Source organism: Choristoneura fumiferana, chromosome 21, assembly GCF_025370935.1.
Source record: "Choristoneura fumiferana chromosome 21, NRCan_CFum_1, whole genome shotgun sequence".
Lineage (NCBI taxonomy): Eukaryota > Metazoa > Arthropoda > Insecta > Lepidoptera > Tortricidae > Choristoneura > Choristoneura fumiferana.
The window spans coordinates 7993409-8013062 of NC_133492.1; the positions used below are offsets into that span (position 1 = coordinate 7993409).

At 35.9% G+C, this 19654-nt stretch overlaps 1 protein-coding gene across 2 annotated transcripts in view; it reads right to left on the bottom strand.

The window, feature by feature from the left end:
- LOC141439889 (RNA polymerase II elongation factor ELL-like) overlaps positions 1-19586 on the bottom strand; it is a 54114-nt gene extending 34528 nt beyond the window's left edge. The window contains exons 1-2 of one of the 2 annotated variants that reach the window (XM_074104315.1): positions 19230-19586; positions 804-851 (exon numbers count right to left, since the gene is read on the bottom strand). In XM_074104315.1, the coding sequence (XP_073960416.1) occupies positions 804-851; positions 19230-19364 (183 nt within the window). In that variant the 5' untranslated portion in view covers positions 19365-19586. The remainder of the gene's footprint in view (positions 1-803; positions 852-19229) is intronic. The other variant, XM_074104316.1, reaches the window with a different exon arrangement.
- Positions 19587-19654: the final 68 nt, after the last annotated feature.

Here is a 19654-nt window from a genome sequence, read left to right on the forward strand (position 1 = left end):
CGAGTGCCGCAAACGTTAACTGGTACGCTCGAGGCGAGTCAAGGCCTGCGTGCCAGCGAGGCCCCGCTCCTGGTTGTATAGCTTGAGCTGCCTTCATCACATTTGTACACTGTTTATTGCATTTCTTAATAAACTAGTTGCACTTATTAAGATATTAGGTAGAAGGAAGCAGAAAGATGCATAGCGACGGAACTGTCTTTTAATCAGTATAAATGTCAATTTAATAGGTTAGAATGGTTTGATCAAACAAAAATCATTACATTTATTATTTGGGAAGATATTACTTATTATTTATTTATTATTATTATTATGAATAAAAGTCCAATGCGAAGAAAAATTTAATGCAGCAAGCATTAATCTGTCATCTCCCAGGATAACAGGATCAAAGGAATTTGGGCACAAATTTGTGCCTCTGGGAGAGGACAGGATAACGGGTAATCTACCTGTGACCATGATGCATGCAACTGCATCAAATTATCGCGAGCTCATTATAGGTAATCAAGGTCTACATCCCGTAACAAATATAATATAATCAATATAAATAACCGTGAATTATTAAACTGCTCTAAATTAAAAGTTTTAAGTTCAAGAAAATCTTCCCTTTGTACACATATATAGTGCAATTGACAGTGAAACAGCAGTGTGCTTGTTTCTCAAAATGGTTTAGAATAGTTTTGTCACATTATACACATATTTATGATAATAACCTACATTTAAGTTATTATCCAATCTATTACCGTTGATCTACTTAGGTCCTCAATCTAAATAAAGGTTAGTATGATTAATTAAAATGTAAAACTTACCCCTTCATTTCCGGGTAGGAACTGTATCGTAGGTTTTGCCAATTTATCCTGAAACAGAAAAATTTACTCATTAATTCATTATTTTCTGCTTTTATTACAACATTATTCCAAGAATGGTGTAAGTAACAGTCTTAGCAAGCATACAAGCAAAAATAATTTTCTCCTACTAATATTATTAATGAGAAAGTTTGTGAAGCTGTTAGAATGTTTTTTTACTGAATCACGCAATAAAGGTAAGACGGATTTGGATAAAAATTGGCACACAGATACTTTAGAACCTAGATTTACACACATAATGCTTTCAACCCGGAAAATTGTTCCCACGGGAGATCGATAAACGAATTATTCGCAGACAAAGTCGCGTGATGCAGCTCGTAATGAATATTTAAAAATAAATCAAAAATAAAGTAATTAATTCATGTGTCTTGTTGTTATTACTATACACGTTGTTGTTGTTATTATTATACACTCGGCAAATACGCAGACTGTTTGTTAAGAAGTGTACTTTACGAGGAAGTTAACATAAGGATAATACTTCCATCGAATCAACCTAATGCGTGTTACGGTATTTCACACTCGTACATTCTGAATCATAGCATAACCATCAGTTACGTTGTTTTGTTACGCAAACTATTATTTGCGTATGATAAGACTATTTAAATATGTCAAATAAATAGGTAATGGAGTCGAACATTTAAATGCAATTTTAATTATTAAATGAATCTGGTTTGGCAGACGCTACTAATAAATTATATACATTACAGGCTGTGCCACTCACACCACCGTAAGGTTAAGAGGCATTTATACTTAATTAAAATTAACAATGTCACTAGCTGTTGCCCGCGACTTAGTTTGTGATGAATTCGTTTTTATAATATGTGATTTTGTGATAAAAACTATCCCATGTCTATCTCTGACTCTCAAACTATTTCCGTACTAAATTTCATCACGATAGACTATGTATTTTAAGCATAAATGCATAACAAACATACCCACTCTTTCGCATTTATAATAAGATATTTATTTTATAATTATTATTAGTAAGGATGTCAAGTAATGATGTCCAAGAAATGAGAATTGAACGTAACTAAAAGGCGCAGCCTAATTAAACGTACCTAATTGGATGACAAGAAGCTCAAGTTGTTGGGCAACTAGTCAGTTTGGTCACAATAAGCAAGTGTCGGATAGTCGTGTAGTTGCACAACTGGCGATGGTCGAACGCGAGAAACATAACTAGGCTGGGGGGCAGCGCTGATGATGTAAACTTAAAAATTGCTTTAGTTACTTACTTAACCGCCTAAGTCAATGTGAAATTCAACGAGTTTGCATTGAACGTCTAGACTTGGGGAGGGGATGACCCGGAACCAGCGCACCCATGGCCGTGACTCTTTATGGGGAGCGTGCATCGCGTAACTATTATCATAAGTGACATCGCACCGGGGCAATTGTTATAGTATTTCATAAACTTGCACCAACATCATGCAATTTGATATCATTTGGTGTTAATCCGAAAACGGACTGTAAGACAGAACTGACTTGTGGTTGATTGTGAGGGTTTACAATAAGCCCGTGTGGATCTGATAAAAATGTAAAATTACATTCGGACTATCGATAAGTATGCGAGCCGATATGGACCCGAATAATAAACATAAAATAACAATTAAACAAGTAAAAATTAAATTAAACAACGTTTATTTTAAGTTATTTTATACCATATCTCACGTTAGAGTTGAAAATAAAAACTTTTTAGTTGCTTTTTATCTATTAGGTATTTGTTTAGAAATTTTCTCGGTTCAATTATTAAGGATTCGAGGCACTTCGAGCCTGGGTTTTCGGAATTAGAGCGTAAAATTATACTTATTTGAAATTAATTATAAGCATTTTTGTAAAGTAAAACATGGTGAGGTTGAAAATCGTGACGGTAGGCCCGCAATAAGAGTGCAGTGATCGCCACATTTATGACAATCCCACTCTATTGGTAATATGGTCCATGTCGGTCCACTGTGGCGCAAGAGATATGATACCTATTGATAAATGTAGCATCTAAAAATCAAAACATTGGAAGTACACAATTACTTCTGAATTATACCTATATAAAAAAGCAGCGTCAACTTGACTTGCGAATGTCAAACCAGTTTCTAATATCAAGGTCGCATTTAAGTATTAAAATTGTTTTAATAACAAACGAAAACTAATCAACAGTTACAGAAGTCATGGACTAAAAGCACGGACACGACACACATGTCCACGTCATTCCTATTGCACTAGCACTATCTACGCCTATGATAATAAATACTGTTTACGTAATTGTTGCAATAATTTTTAGGGTTCCGGAGCCAAAATGGCAAAAACGAAACCCTTATAGTATAGTTTCGCCATGTCTGTCTGTATGTCCGTCCACGGCTTTTCTCAGGGACTATCAATGCTAGAAAGCTGTAATTTTATTATATATATATATATATATATATATACATAAAAATATAATATATATACAACATGGTACAATAAAAAAATCAAAAAAAAAAAATTAAGAGTACCTCCCATAGGCGTAAAGTGGGGGTGTTTTTTTTTCTCATCGAACCCTATAGTGTGGGGTTTCGTTGGATTTGAAAAAATTCAGAGTGGTAGTAAGTATATCAAACTTTAAAGGAAAACTATAACGGCTAAGTTTGCTTGAGAATTATTAGTAGTTTAAGAGTAAATAGCAGCCTAAGGTATAAAATATACCTAAACTTGGAAGATTCCGTATAAAATACGAAATCCTTAGAAAAATATTACTAAATTTTTTCATAATGGCTACGGAACCCTATTTTGGGCGTGTACGACACGCTCTTGGCCGGTTTTTATTATTTACCATTGCAACTGACAACTAAGTCGACCAGCTGCACATACTGTGATGACGATGACAAAGTTAGATAGGGAATTGGGGAAGTTCTGATGACTGCGAAGTAACATATACAGAGAATCGTAAATCACTGATAGCGGCCGTGATATTGATATTCATATCGCGTGACTGCTTTAGTATTGCCGATGTGTCATTTTTATTATTATGTATTTGATTCTTAAGACAGTTAAAGTTGTACTACCTGCAGGTAATTGTTCCTTCAGAAAGGGAAAGTATCTAAAGATTACGTATAGTTGCACTAAGGAAACCTCACGAAGTTCTCTGACAAGTCTGCCAATGTTTTCAGACAGTGCAGTCTGTACCATATATTTAAATATGCATTTATACGTATTTACTACCGTTAGACTAGATCGCTTGTAGTAACTGTGATGCGACTAAAGACGATTTGACAGCTGTTTGTGCGTGTACAAGAAAAAATACTTTATTCCTTTCATTTCATGAGTGTCGAGTGTGTACGAGTATATTATCCATATCGCCCTAACATAGGCGTAGTATCCTTCTCCTGCATCGCCGATTTGTATGGTAGTATATATTCTAAATATATGGTCTGTACGTATAGTTACAAATTAGAAAGCCTTTTAATGATTGGGTACACAATTAGAACTGTACTAGACTTTTTTTTTTATCGGCTAAATCCTTGATGTCATAAAACTAATATTAAATTTTAGCCTATTTGGCATCTCAAAGAAAACGTCGCGGGTCTTGGTTGGACTCATTACGCAATACCTTAAAGACAATGCATTGGGAATACATAATTATAATACAAGATATCCAATAACGCTGCATTCGTAGATACATTTTATCAACCTTGTATTAAATTGTTGCACCGAGTGCTTTGAGGCAATGTAAAAAATAAATACCTATACCTACCTGGTGCCTCCACAACGCGACCTTAACAGAATTCGCTTGTGGCCTTTACATAAAAACATTTATCATCTCATTTTTAACATTCAAAACCTCTTCAAATAATCACGACACTAGGTGGAAATCGTCTGTTAATTGTTAACCAGATCATTTAAATTAAACACCTGGGTACTTCAAATATTAAATCACCGGACCGATTCTCGAAACTATATATCTGTGAAAATCCCACTAATATTATAAATGCGAAAGTTTGTAAGTCTGTTTGTTTGTTACTGGATCACGTCTAAACAGCTGAACCAATTTAGATTAAATTCGGTGTAAGTACAGATAGTTTGAGTCCAGGAGAAGGACATATGATAGTTTTTTATCACGGAAAATTGCATAGTTCCCGCGGGATAGCGATAGCCGAATTCTATGCGGACGGAGTCAAGGATAACAGGCTAGTAAAATATAATTCGAAACTGGAGAAATACTGAGTTGAATTCGAAATACGGGCAGAGTAGTAGAAAATTGCCACCCTCATTTTCTAAGGGTAAATTTGTAGCATTAAACAGATTTTCGAAGAGTATTTTCAGATTAGATTTTAAAAAATTGACCTCAGATAATTAATATGCATAAAGTAAGATTTTTTTTAGATAGTAAAAAGATTTTCGGAGTGCTGGACGGGGTTTGTATCTGCACCTCCAGTGGCTTTACGCGCCAGAGGTGTCCTTCCTGACTGGACCACCAGGGAATCCGACCAACTCCAACTGAAAATTTTAATCACTTCCACATTGAGTGGCGCGTAAAAATTATCGTTTTACCTGGAGCTATATTGTCTAATGCACTCGGAATCAACATCGTCACCATTTCTTTCTGGGAAACGGTATAGGAATAGAAATTGAGTGGATCGCGAGGTTAGAGATGACAGTCTGCTTGGTGTTATGAGTATCTATACCACTACCATGAGTTTACTACAGTGACCGTACTCGATAGCGACGGCGTAAATTATTTATTTTTTAGGAGCGCTGTACAATTCTCTATCTATACAAATAATTTACGCCGTCGCTATCGAGTATGGTCACTGTAAACTCATGGTAGTGGTACTAGTCAGCTCTAGATCGAACAAGCCCGTCTTATGCGTAAACGCTCCTCAAGTTTATGTTAACTTAACATTCGTTTTATAAACTTATTTTTAAATAAGGATATGTAAACTTCGTTGCAGAGGTCAGTTACTTAAAACGTGGGAGTGGTTTGGCAAGATAAGAAAGCGTCAAATCGCGAGGCGTGGCCCAACACCGTTGAACGAAAAATCCACAAAGTGGGACCAGCGACACACATTCTGCGGAAACAGTGGCAATGAACTTCATTCAAAAGCTGACCAGGGCTGCGTCTCAACCAGAGATGTGCCAGGATGTGTCGCGAGGAATATGTTTTTCATGGACTAACGAAAACGCATCATTTACCCATTCTCACTCCGCTCAGCTGTTTCCATCAGAGATGTGCTGTGCGAAGATAGGTAAATGAAGAGTTTCTATTGGTTCATGAAAAACATATTCCTCGCACATCTCTGGTGGAAACGCAGCCTAAAGTCTCACACAGCCATTAATTTTTAAACTTATCATGTAAGAATTTTATAATGGTGCTAGAGTTCAAGGGAAATTAACTAAGTGTCATTCCGTTAGAGCAAGAGGTGTCTAAATTCTATTCATACCCAAAGGTATGGGTTGGGAACAGGTGACCCAAGGTGCCCAAAACATAACAGTGCTATAAAAACAACTTATACATTTCATTCCCGAATTTGAAAATAACATTAAAATATACATAAGAATGATTTTTGAAACAGTACATTAATCGACATCTAATATGAATAAAATTATAATTGCTAAACCTCTTTTGATAGAATGTTTATTGGATGCGACCACCCCTGAGACATACCCTATGGAACAATAATTGGTTCACAAGCGTCGGATATATTCGACGAACTAGGTAGTGTAGGGTTCTCTACTAACATGCGGCAAAGTTAGTTAATCGAATTCGTTATACCTACATTACCACCATTGTTTTTTTTTTCAGATTTTTCAAGGTGTGGTGGTGGACACTTGACCTAAAAACATTAGCACTTGCTTAGCTTAATATTTCGCAAACGGATCCATAAATAGAAAAATGGTCTCAGTAAACCAACAATATTTCCAAAGACCTAGATGCAACATCCAACAATACCCCACACTATTAATTTAGACGAAGAAAAAAATCATCCCCGCTTTACGTGTAAGCTTTCTAGCACCAGCAGTAGTCTAAGCTAAACCGCAGACGAGTGGACTAACATGGCACAACTATAAGGGTTCCTTGTAGGACTAGGGAACCCTAAAACACAGTCGAATTGAAAACCTGTCATTTTTTTAAAACAGGTATAAGTTTTACGAATGAATTTACCGCATCTGGCGTAGCTAGCCACGGGCCGACTATGCGGATATCTTACGCCATTGTAAAGTCTATTGAACGGTAAATATCCTTTTTAGGCTTTTGTATTCAAAGGTCCAAGAGGATTCCTATTGTAATGGAGACTTTTGGCTACATAACAAACAAGTTTTTGTTGTCTGTACTTGCATTGCCAACCTACATACATTTATACCTACCTTTAAAGTCATTCCGACCACTGGAAGAGGATCAAAATTAACTTGCAAGATTTTGAATAATACACGGTGAAGTTAAATAAAAGTTGTAAAATTGATTAACAACTAAAATCATCATCTATTCACAACCTATGTATAACTAAAGCAAGAAAAGATCATGTCCTACTCGCTGAAAAAACTTTGCTAATCTGATTAAGTTAAGAAGGTATGTCGTAGTTAACGAGTACTAACCTAATGAGCTTTACTGTGCGAGAGTCCATTTTACACTTAAAACAGAAAGGAAAGTCCCATTTAGTAAACCAAAAGGAAAAAATGCCCTTAAGACCGGTAAATATGGCAATGTATTTATAATAGCATTAATAACCGAGTATTAATAAGAGATATTAATGTCGGCGGCCGATCGTAAAATCCGCCAGATCACGAAATTCCTAGGCATATCGTGAAACTCCGCCATTTCATGATATGCCTTAACGTTGGCCAGGCATATCACGATGTGCCTGAGAAATAATACGGCAGATCGATTAGAGCAACGCATTCGTCGATATTCCTAGCTCTATACCGGGCACATCGTAAAATAGTTTCTTTTTTGGCCACTGGTGGCGCTGCGTATGCAATGGCGGCCGTGACCAGCTGACCGGTCGTGTTTGTTTAGCGCGTGAAAAATGTCGGCGTCGCAACAAAATGATCCTTAAACCGAAACTAGTAATTGAATTCAAAATAGAAGTGCAAAAGAAGCTTTAGAACATCAGCTCCGTTCTTTTTATGTGAATCAAACGGATTCTGTGCACAATATGAAATGTGCGGCGAAGTGCCAGAACTGATATGGCGGCGTTTCTCATGATATGCCTAGGAATTTCATGATCTGCCTAAACTGGCCAAATCATGAAATGGCGGCGCTTCATGATATGCCTAGGTATTTCATGATCTGCTAAACGTCACTAGGCAAATCGCTAAACGGTGAGTTTTGAACGATATGGCGGATGTCCCTTAGCCAATTCATGAAATGGCGGCATTTCACGATATGCCTAGGAATTTCGTGATCTGGCGGATTTTACGATCGGCCGCCGACATTAACACTGTTTGAACGAGCACCAATATAACAAGTGGGATTAATTTTTGGGCCTTTGGCGGCTTTGTCTTTTCATTTTCCAAATCGTGTGAGAAAGACAACCCTTAAAAAATAAGGAGGATTGTGGCCTTTTGTTCTTTTTGTTCACGGCATTACCGCTTTTAGTTAGCTAGTAGGTACACTCGTAATTCAATTTTATCAACGATCGAGTCCCTTTTAAGTTTGACTAAGTTACACAAAGTCCTACATTACTTAGTGTGCCTATCTATGTACTGCTCATGCCTGACATTTTGCAAACAGGTTTTGTTTAGTGGTAAGTAAGCTATTTTTCACACAATGATACGAGTATAATACAACTAACTACCCATGTATACATACGTACATTATATACCTACGTACAAGTGGAGTCATACTTTGTCTTTAGTATCAAAGCATCTACGTAGGAAGTTTATTTATTACGTAAATTGCTTGCTCATTCATTACCAACAGCAAGATCATAATTTTCTTCTTCGAAAATCCAACTTTTTCTTAGTTTAGTTATGATAAAGACGTCCGGAGAGATTTTTTTTCATAGACGATAGGAACATGCATGTAAGGAACCAGCTAAGGGCAACCAGGTGTCAAGCTTGGGGGACGAAGGGTGCGATGACCCCGGACCCTACGACGTTGTTACCGTCACGCATAAGTCACACAGGCATATATTTCCAACGCGTTTGATTGTGTAATTTGTACTAATATCGTAATGAAACGCCGTCAATGGATTTATTGAAGAAGAATTAAATATTTATTGGATTAGATAGATTCGCATCATCAGATGAAACATTTAATTAAGTTCTTCACTATAATCTTCCTACCTATTTTTAGTGATACGCTAAGCACATTAATTAAACCCAAGTTACTAGTTATCATGATAGAGTATCCTTCTGATTTCTAAAGATGATACTTTCTTTCTATTGATCACTAGTAACTTATTAGGTTTAATTAATGTGCTTAGCAGATCACTTAAAATAGGCAGGAAGATTATAGTGAAGAACTTAATTAAATGTTTCATCTGATGATGCCAATAGATCTAATCCAATAAATACACCTATTCTTCTTTAATAAATCCATTGAAGACGTTTCATTCCATTGGGAAAGCCATGTTTAAAAAATTATTGAATTGAAAACTAGTAAAACATATCGAGTCGAGTGTGACGTATACGCATTCAAAAACAAACGTATATTTGATTTACCAATGCAACGAACGAACTACCTCCACAAATGCCGACGTTACAAAGTGATTAATTCCTTTCAATAGATCCCCAAGCTCAGGAAAAAAGGCCAGGTGGCACGCTCACAAAATCGTAACAAAAAACGACCGGTAGACCTGACATAGGTCTGTTGCGACTTTTAAGGGAGTTTCGATTGTGCGCCATCAAAAGGGAGTGTCGATAATCGCTTGTCGTTAAGAGTAGAATGGGTGTCCGCAATATGCGAGCAGCCTCAAAAGATTTACACATTGCTGTTAAACACGTGCACGGTCGACGCATTTATAAACAGGTGGGCACAGCATTATAAGCCTCCTGTGTTCTTTTGTTTTTGGCTGGTGACACTAACACAAAAGTTGCCTTTGGTAGTTTAAGCGATTTATAATTTGTGGTGTTTAGTTTATTGATTTACGAGACCACGAAACCCTTTGAAATAGCGTAATGGTCACCCGTAAAACATTTAAGTAAATGTTTGCGAAGGTAGGTGGGTGCCTATCTTTAGTGTTTGTTTCAATACATTACTGTGTAAGTATAACTAATCCGCTAGGTACGGTAAGAAAAGATGCGTCATTACATTAAGCATGATTAAGTAGACCAATCAGGTACATAGTTATTTTAATAGAAAATATTTGAATTTTAACAAAATATTAGCTAACATCCTACATGTTGTAGGGTGACTTGGTGGTTACTGTTGTAGGCTACAATATAATGTTAGTACGATTTTATTATGTATGTACATACTTTACTAATTATCTCATTTTTACATCATTTCGTAAGTAATTTATATGAATGTAAAGTTATCAGTGATTATGAATGTCATCTCCTAGTACCTCAGGATAATATTGCTTATCCACAATACAATGCCAATACCGGTCCTGTTTACAGCATCTAACAAAAAACCACCACCTGAGGCACCTTGATTCCACATTCATTCTAAACAACATAACAACCGCTGCAAACTTATGCTTTCATTATGGACTTTGTTAGCACTATTTGAACAGACGTGAATGATTTCACTACCGGCAGTCAGTTCGGCTCATCAAAACAAGAGGAACAAGTTAATTACAGTTTTATATGTTAGGAGCACGTTGGAGCGCTCTTAAAAGCATGCACATACTTTCACCGGCGCGGGCGCAGCCGCCGCCCCAACTTTGTCGTGCGGCTGCGCGCCTGATACCTACTCTTACCTAATGTGCAGTTTGCGAAACCGGCCCAAACGAGCGGCCGACACGCGCCAAATGTCTACAACTTGGGAATAAATAGTAGCACTTAGATACCAATACTATTTGCATGAACAAAGTATATACCTACTTGCTGGGCTTGCCTATTACATACCTGATTGGATCCCAGAGAATGACTAGCAACATTATTCAAGTAGCTAATAACCGAGGTGATAAGAGAAATACACATGCCCCTTTTGCTTGTATTTCAGAGAACGAACGAACCGCGCGGCTCACGCGGCGGACACGACCCGACCCGCGCACGCTTTCTGTGTGTGTTGCCCTTAAGGCATAACCCACCAAGTGCTTTACAGTTTTTACGACAGTTCCTACATAAAAAAACAATAAAGTTCATTGTATGTAACATAGACTTGTTGGACATAGACATAATATGCTTTTTAACCCCCGACGCAAAGAGAGGGGTGTTATAAATTTGACCGCTATGTGTGTCTGTCTGTCTGTGGCACCGTAGCTCTTAAACGGGTCGACCGATTTGAATGTGTTTTTTTATATATTTGAAAGCAGGTTTTCTAGCGATGGTTCTTAGACACGTTTCATCAAAATCGGTTCAGCCGTTTTTAAGATACTGAACTTTGAAGTGACAAAGTCGGGGTTTTCTAACTTTTGTTTGTTGGCTGTTTGTGGTTATTTAGCCTTAGAATCAACTATCAAACATATGGTTGTAAATGAATTTTTTGGTTGACTAAAGCAGGGTCCTACTATTGATCCAGTTTAGCACCTGTATAATGCCTAATCAAAGAATGTCAGTGAACAGAAAAGCTAGTATTAAATGTTATGGATTGCCATTATTTATTTTTCTTTGTCGTAAGATGATCTTGTATACAACTTTACATTGCTAACATTTTTTATTCATAATCATCAAACTACTTTCATGGGAATAGTAATCCAACCAAGGGTATGCTAGAAGGCAAATGAAATGGAAATGTGGTTTTCCAAGAATCAAATTAGACTGTCTATTGGTATTCCTTTTCTAAAGGAAACCCGACATAGTTAGTATACAATACAGGTAAGCTATGGCTAGACTAAATACAAGTTTCTCTACTTCAGCGCATCATTTAAGCCCCCAATTTGGCTAGTTTTTGAAGCAACATTGATGTACATACAGTCAACCAATTTGATTCCTTGACCAGGGTAGGCAGGAGTACCGCTGCTTACCCTGACTGTCCGCCTCAGAGCTTACTGGATTAACATTCATGTTACACCATTTTAACCAAAAGGTAAACCAGCTGAATGTTTAAGAATATGTAATTGCTAGTGTAAAATGCAGAAAAAGATCAAATCAAATCTTTCAAGCCTTCCAAAACCAGATTTGCGTGTTTGGGTACACTAATTTTGTCAAGAATTTTACAAGCAATGCAGTAAAAAGTTTGTAATAAAACAGTCAGGTTAGTTCTACTTCCACCATTTATAATCCAAGAACGGCAGGACAGATTTTGATGAAATTTGGTATGGAGGTAGCTGACAACCTAAAGGTGGTTTTCCATCGGCGAGGCGAGACGAGAATTGAAATTTGTATGGCAGCGCCCGCGGCGGCCTACGGCGGCACGCGGCGGGCGCGCGTGAATGCATACAAATTTCAAAATCACCATAAAACTTATTAATATACAGGCTACCTTTTACCTGACTACCCAAAAAAGGAGGGTAATGTTTTTAGTATATCTAACGAACTGCGGGTAGTCCGCGACGCAGTATGATTGTACTGATGGTAACGAAAAAAACTAGCAAATCGATTGGTTTCAATCATTCCATATCATTTGGTCAGATGTAGTACACAAGCATTAATTTGGGAACATCCTTTGAATTGTCATACAAAATGACAGATATTCTATCTTAAGTGGGTCCCAAATGAACGCTCGTGACATTACCATCTCAATAACAACTGTCAAATCAACTGATTTGCTGTCTTGCTGACAGCCCATTAAAATACTTGATTTTTGGGCTTTTTTGAACTTTTTTTTCATTAAACTTAATATTAATTTTATAATGTTAATAAAATCCTACATTAAAAGTTTAGCTAAAAGTTAACATGACATTCATTGTCTGTTAGGTGGTACGAAATTGCCGGTCAGCTAGTTATTTTAGTAAACAAATCATTTTTAATACAAGCTGTTTTGCTAACTTTACTTGCATTGTCACCCAAACTACATTTGCATTCCAAATTTCAAGTGGATGCCATTAACTGTTGCAGAGTTCTGTCCTGCGGAGATGATCCTGGCCAGACTACCAGCATGTCACTACCAGATTATTGTATTGTCACGCGATTTACGTAATTTAAGTATGCCAAATTTCAAGATAATCCGACTACTAGAAGTTGATGAACTAAAAGAATTTCCTTGCTCACCCGCAACCTTATGGCTTTGGGCTTATAACTTCTAAATTGCATTTTACCTTCTTAGCAATATTCCCAGATCTCAAAACTTCTTGGTCACAAAATACCTAAATTGCAGAATGCCTAATTTTGTTTTCTTATAACATTGGAATATTAATATGGTTGAATTTCAAAATACCTTAGACTCATAATACCTAAACTTCAAAATAACTTTCATGGCAAAACAACATATATTATGACTAAAACAACCTAAATAACTATACTAAAAGTCAATAATCAACATCAAATTTCTCAAACACCACCCGTGAAAAAAAAATTAGGCATTATGCCTTTTGGGTGTTTTCGGTTTGTTGTTTTAATATTTTGTCATTTCTGTCATTCGGTATTTGAATGAATTGTGCATTTCAATCTTTACATATTCAGAGAATATGACATTTTAAGTCAAAGTCATAATGAATTTCGTTCATCTTAATACAAGAGACAATTTGACATTTTAGGTATTAGGCACTTGTCTCACCGCCAAGGAAACGATTGGCTATCGACTATTTTCTCGCTCAAGAAACGAACAAAAGATATAAGATCCTGTGTGAGTAAAAGAGACACATATATTAATAGTTGATCGCTGGCTGTTCACACTGTCGGCGAGAACTCGCTCTTACATCTTTTTTTCGCAGCGACAAAGCTATAAAACTCGCTGAGCTATAGATACTCGCTCAGCGATGTCAGCTTGGCGACCGCCCCGCACGAGCGAGTCATCGCCCGTCGCACGCGAACACTCGCTTACAGCCGAGCGACAAAACTACACTCGCTTCTCGCTGCTCGCCCACTCGTTTCTAGTTACTCGCTCTACTCGCTTCTCGCTCATCGTTGGCGGTGGGACAAGTGCCTTATGAGCTCATGGTAATTTGAAAATTAGGGGTATTAGTGAATAAGGTATTATGAAATTTAATGGTTTTAAGCCCAAAGCACTTTATGATAGTTAAGCTTATGCAAAATATGTGTGTTCATGCAGTTCCTCCACCTCCACACTGTAAAAGAGTGTTAGAGTCTAACAACTGGTAGCATGGTGTATGGTTGTGTTACTCTGAAGATGAGCTCTGGTTGAGTTCGAAACGCGTCAATGTGGTGTGGTGGTGGTGGTAGGTGTGATAGATGGGTTTGTGTGATTTGTGTGTGTTCTTACAGTGTGGAGGTAGAGGAACTGCATGAACACGCATATTTTGCATAAGCTTAACTATCATAAGGTCGCGCGCGGGTGAGCAAGGAAATTCTTTTAGTTCATTGATTTAAAAATAAAGTTGTGTTAAATACTTGTGATGTATAGATATAATTTAATAATATTGTAAATGTGTTTAAAAAAATATACCTCGTTGAGTTTCTTGCCGGATTCTTCTCAACAGAGGTTTTTCTGAACCGGTGGTAAGTAGATTTTTTTGACATTCACAATTGCTTTTTATAGCCTAAATTGAATAAAGATATTTTGACTTTGACTTTGATATGGACCTCCGCGAAGTAATGCCTGATTCAATAAATTACTGGAAGTTGGTCAAATTTAACTTGCTTTAACATTTGATTACAGACAAAAATCATACAGGCGAAACTATATAAAAGCTTGTAAAAAGGAACAGGAAGAGGTCATACATATTAGTTAAATAAAATAGGTAAAGTTTGCACCTTGATTATGGAAGAGCCTACATACTGACAACTTAATATTGTAATGCAAACCATTGATTGGAAAAAGTAAAAATATGCAATCAAATTTGAACCTTTCTTTTTTTTTTAATTACGGTAGGTATTACTTCTTATCTCAGCCTATATCTATTCTATTTAGCTTTAAAAAATGGTCCATGTTAAAAAAGATTTTGATCCTCACTTCGTTTAGCATAAAAAATTCATCAGAAGTCTTTTTTTTACAAGAAATTAGACAATATACACTACAATACAATGACTCTTTATTGTACATCGCGCAGTATAGTAAACAGGTAATATTTTAAAGGTAAGCAATATGTGACCCATCTGTATTCATTTATTCTACCAAGCCAGAAATTAGCAGAAGGGAAAGATGTTATTGTTCCTAGACTCAGTTTTTATTGATTGGTTACACTGTTTTTTTTTATTAAATACAGGGTCTATACTGAATTTGGAAATATAAATTGTTTGTGGCATAGAACCCAAGACAACTTGCTTTATTATATACTAGCTGTTGCCTACAACCCCAGAATTTGTTTTATACAATTTTCCGAGATAAAAACTTCCCTATGGTTTCAAATAATTTCCATACCAAATTTTATCTAAATCTGTTCAGTGGTTTTAGAATGAAGAGGTGATGGTGATGGGTATACCAATTTATTTTTGTATTTCATTACTAGGTACTTACTTAAGAAAGCTTGTACATGAATTAACATATATAATGGCAGAAAATCTTTGACAAAATGAAATTCACGTTTCCGCCTCAATTTCGATATTAAAGATTTGGGTCTGAATCATATATTTGGTTCCACATAAAATCATCAAATATATTAAAAGAAAAGTAATAGGATTAGTAAATATAAATATTATACATTTTTACTTTTAATTAAAGCGGCAATTCCTAAACGCATAACATTAAAAAAACATAACTTTGTTACACAATATTTAGCAGTCTGAGAAAATAATTAAGTCTAAATAGACCTTATTATGATTACCTAAACGCAGAAAACAAAGTTTTTTGTAATCTCGGTTTTTGTACGGCGAATTGGCTGGATGTATGGTGAATTTTCAGTTTTGGATGAAATTAAAAGTAAAAAACCTGCACAATAATAAACACTTCCCGGAGTCCGGGAAGTAATGCCACTTTTTTTTAATTTATTATTGCATCAACGCATATAAAGATGGACTTCCCGGACGATTTTTCCAACATTAATGAGAACATTTCCAAGCAAGTTGGAGAAAAGAAATTAATTTACCTACCATCTTTAGTCTCAATGTAAATGGCCTAAAACATACTAGACTATTATTATCACTCAAAAGTCAAGGTGGCAATTGGTTTTATTGTTTCAAACAGGGACTATCATAAAATAAGTTGGTAGGTTGACCAAAGTGTTTTATCATCACTTTGGTCAACCATTTAAACTGTGGTTTTGGGCCGAGTGGCAGCATAAATAGGTACACTTAATCAACAGTAAGTTCTATTTGTATATTCCAATATATACATTTGTTTTATATATTTTTTAATTATTTATTTATTTATTACTAAACCATGAAACTATAGTCTTCAACTTTTCATAAAAAAAGGAGAGGTCTATGTATGGCAATGAAATGACTCAGTCATAGCCTTGTTACTCTACTATGCGGAATATGGAATATTGGGGTAAAAAGTTGGTCCATGGAGAAAAAATACAAAAGGGGTTCTTATACAAAAAAAAAAACATGTTTTATGCAGCAATTCTTACTTGATTTTAATATTAGCAACTAGCTGTTGCCCGCGGCTTCGCCCCCGTTGTATTTTTTCTGTATTTTCTTCCATAAAAACCTTCTCCTGATAGTAAAGAACACAGCAAAAAAAGAATTAGCGAAATCAGGCCAGTCGTTCCCGAGTTTTGCGCTTAGCAACACATTTTACGATTCATTTTTATTTATATAGATAGATTGTATGATGGTATGGTAACCTTTTTTTTTGATTGCAGGTTTAACTTGCACTTGTCCAGTTTCCATTTTCTATTTGTGACATTTATGCCTGGCCCATTTATTATGCTTCACACTTCAAATTCACAGGGACAATTCATATAAATTGATCTAGTCTGAAAGTATGCTAAGCTTGTCCTATAGGTTCATACTAGGCAACAGATAAAAATATTTCTTAATTAGATAGATACATTTTAAATATCAAAGACACATTCTTAACCTTTTCCAACATAGTAGAGTATGAAAAGGACTATTATAATGGGCCTTATGAAACTTATGACAATAAGGTTCAAATTTAATTATAGTTATCCCACAGATCTTATCAGTTCGGTCCGAAAGGGATATATAAAAGTCCCTAGCTCAAGCTCCACATTTAGGTTCTCTAACCACCGAGATCTCTAGTCATCAAATACATAAGATTACATCTCAATAACAATAATTTTGTTATGGCAGATGAGACAGACCCTAAACCTATATCAACAAGGTTTTAAAATTATACCTGAATTATATGTAGATATAGTGATATAGTAATATCTACATATAATTCAGGTATAATTTTAAAACCTTGTTGATATAGGTTTAGAGATCTGTCTGTGTAATGCTCTTTTAATAAGATTTTCATAAAAGGCTTTATTTACTGCCGCACACAGAAATTGACATATGTAACATATGTCCTGAAGCTGTCTAATGCTCAGGCGCTTGTGCATGTGTGGCATTTACCATCTCTTTCTACCCTCATTTTAGTGCATAACAAAAAGAAGTAGTGAAAACGATATAATTCCAAGTTTAGATATTAAGGGATCATTTGGGGAACAGTGATAGCGAGGAGATTATTTTTGCCGCTAAGTGTGAAAGAACATGGTATAACTCAGGACACTCCATTTTGAGGGGCAAGAAAAAGATTTCAGTAATAAATGATCATCTTGATGGAATAATGTAACTCGTGTTTAAGATTATAAAGTTGAAGGATAGGGTTGATAGGGTTGAATATGTCTGATAAAACTAGTAGCCTGAACTTGCCAACAACTTATTAAGGTTAAGATAACATTTTGTTTACAATAACACCTCAATAAATTTTAAACTTATATCAGATATGCAGCGCCATCTGTGAACACTTATCATTTACCCTCCAAGCTTGAGGTCTACCATATTTAGTCATTTCATATTTTTATTGGTATAATAAAAGGTGCTTTTGAAAGGATCAGTGTATACATTGTCTGCTAATGATTTTCAGGCTGTATTTTGTTGGGCTGGGCGATCAAGCTTTGCTCAGCCAAAAACTCCTTAAACACAGGATTCACAGAGATAATGCCACACCAGATTGGTTGTTCACCCTCGAAAACCCACACTAAGCAAATTTCATCACTATTGTTAACCCTTTAACTGGAATTGTCTGAATTATAAGACAAAAAATATCCAGCTCATTTCGCCGCAGTCTTATAATTAAGACAAAATATATAGTTTCGGTGTAGGTGGCAATACGGGCATGTACAAATGAAACATATTGGCGGTTAAAAGGTTAATATTCAGAGATACCCCAAATAAATAAAATTATGTACAACAATTGCTTGCTTAAAAGTATTAGATTATAGTCTTAGGGCAATCAAGTGAAAGAAAAAAATATTTCAGCCAATCATTGATAATAGTCCATTGATCATTGCCAAGACTACAAACATTATAGTTGACCAGATTCTTGAAGTTATTGCACAGAATATAAAGTGCAACTTTGGTGTTTTCAGCTAGCATGGGACATAGTTCTGGACATGGTTCTGGATCTTCAGTAAAACTAATCTACTCTACTGAAAACATAAACATCCAAATAAGTAAAATCAGTAAAATAACCTGATTTGTCTAAATATTCAGGTAAATCCCACAATAATTGCATAATTTTATTGTAACTGTAAAATAAAATTAATAATATCTTATTAATTCAAACCTTTTAGTGGTATGGCCATTTGAATGTAAGTAGAAGTGATAAATGATAGCAGTTATCACCTTATGGCATAAGCATACTTTGATACAAGTAAATTTAAACTGATTATTTATTTCTCCAGGTTAACCTTTGATAGATATTCTGGACCTAGTTCTGCATTTAGTTCTGTTCAGTATTTACGACAACGTAATCTATTTAGGAGTTAAGCGTGAAAATAATTTGGATTGTAACCAAACTCCTGAGTAAACGTCAAAATCCGCAACAAAATCACCAGAATACTCTAATTATAGCCGTATGAAATGTAAATCGGTGAAAATAATAGAGCAAAATATTCTACATGTTGACGTGGCGTGACATTGTTGAGAATTTATGTAAAGCGAGGCTTCCTACTTGAATTACATCTTCTACGAGTCAGTTAGATAAATCCGACATTGATTTACTGCAAAAAGAACTACTTATTTTGCAGTTTCAATTTGATTACTGTAATATAAGTATGGCGCCTCTGACATTGTTGGCCTCTATCTTTATTTTGGTCATAACAATATGGAGAATGTACTTACCCTATTATTCCTAATGAAGTCTTCTATAGCTTTCAGAGCTGAATCCGTAAGTTTCACAAACACTAGTTCCTTATTTTCTTTATTAGTAGACTCTGATGATAACCCATACTGAACACCTGCTGGCAAGGCCGCCATTTCTTATTCACTATTCGCACTGTGGACCAGCTGACTCCTTTGCTAGTCGGCACGTATCATATCATTCACACATTTTCTTAACCGTAATCACAGATTCACAACCTATTTATAATTATAATTACAACAACAAAGGGTTTTGAAGTCTAAATTAACAATCTTTTTGTAACCCCATCGACTCGGCCTTTGTTGGCAGCGCTCCTCTGTCCGCAAGGCCGCACTGACTGTCATGCGCAATGGCGCATTTGACAGGAAACGCGAGCATTCACTGGCCTATGGCGATACTAGCGCCA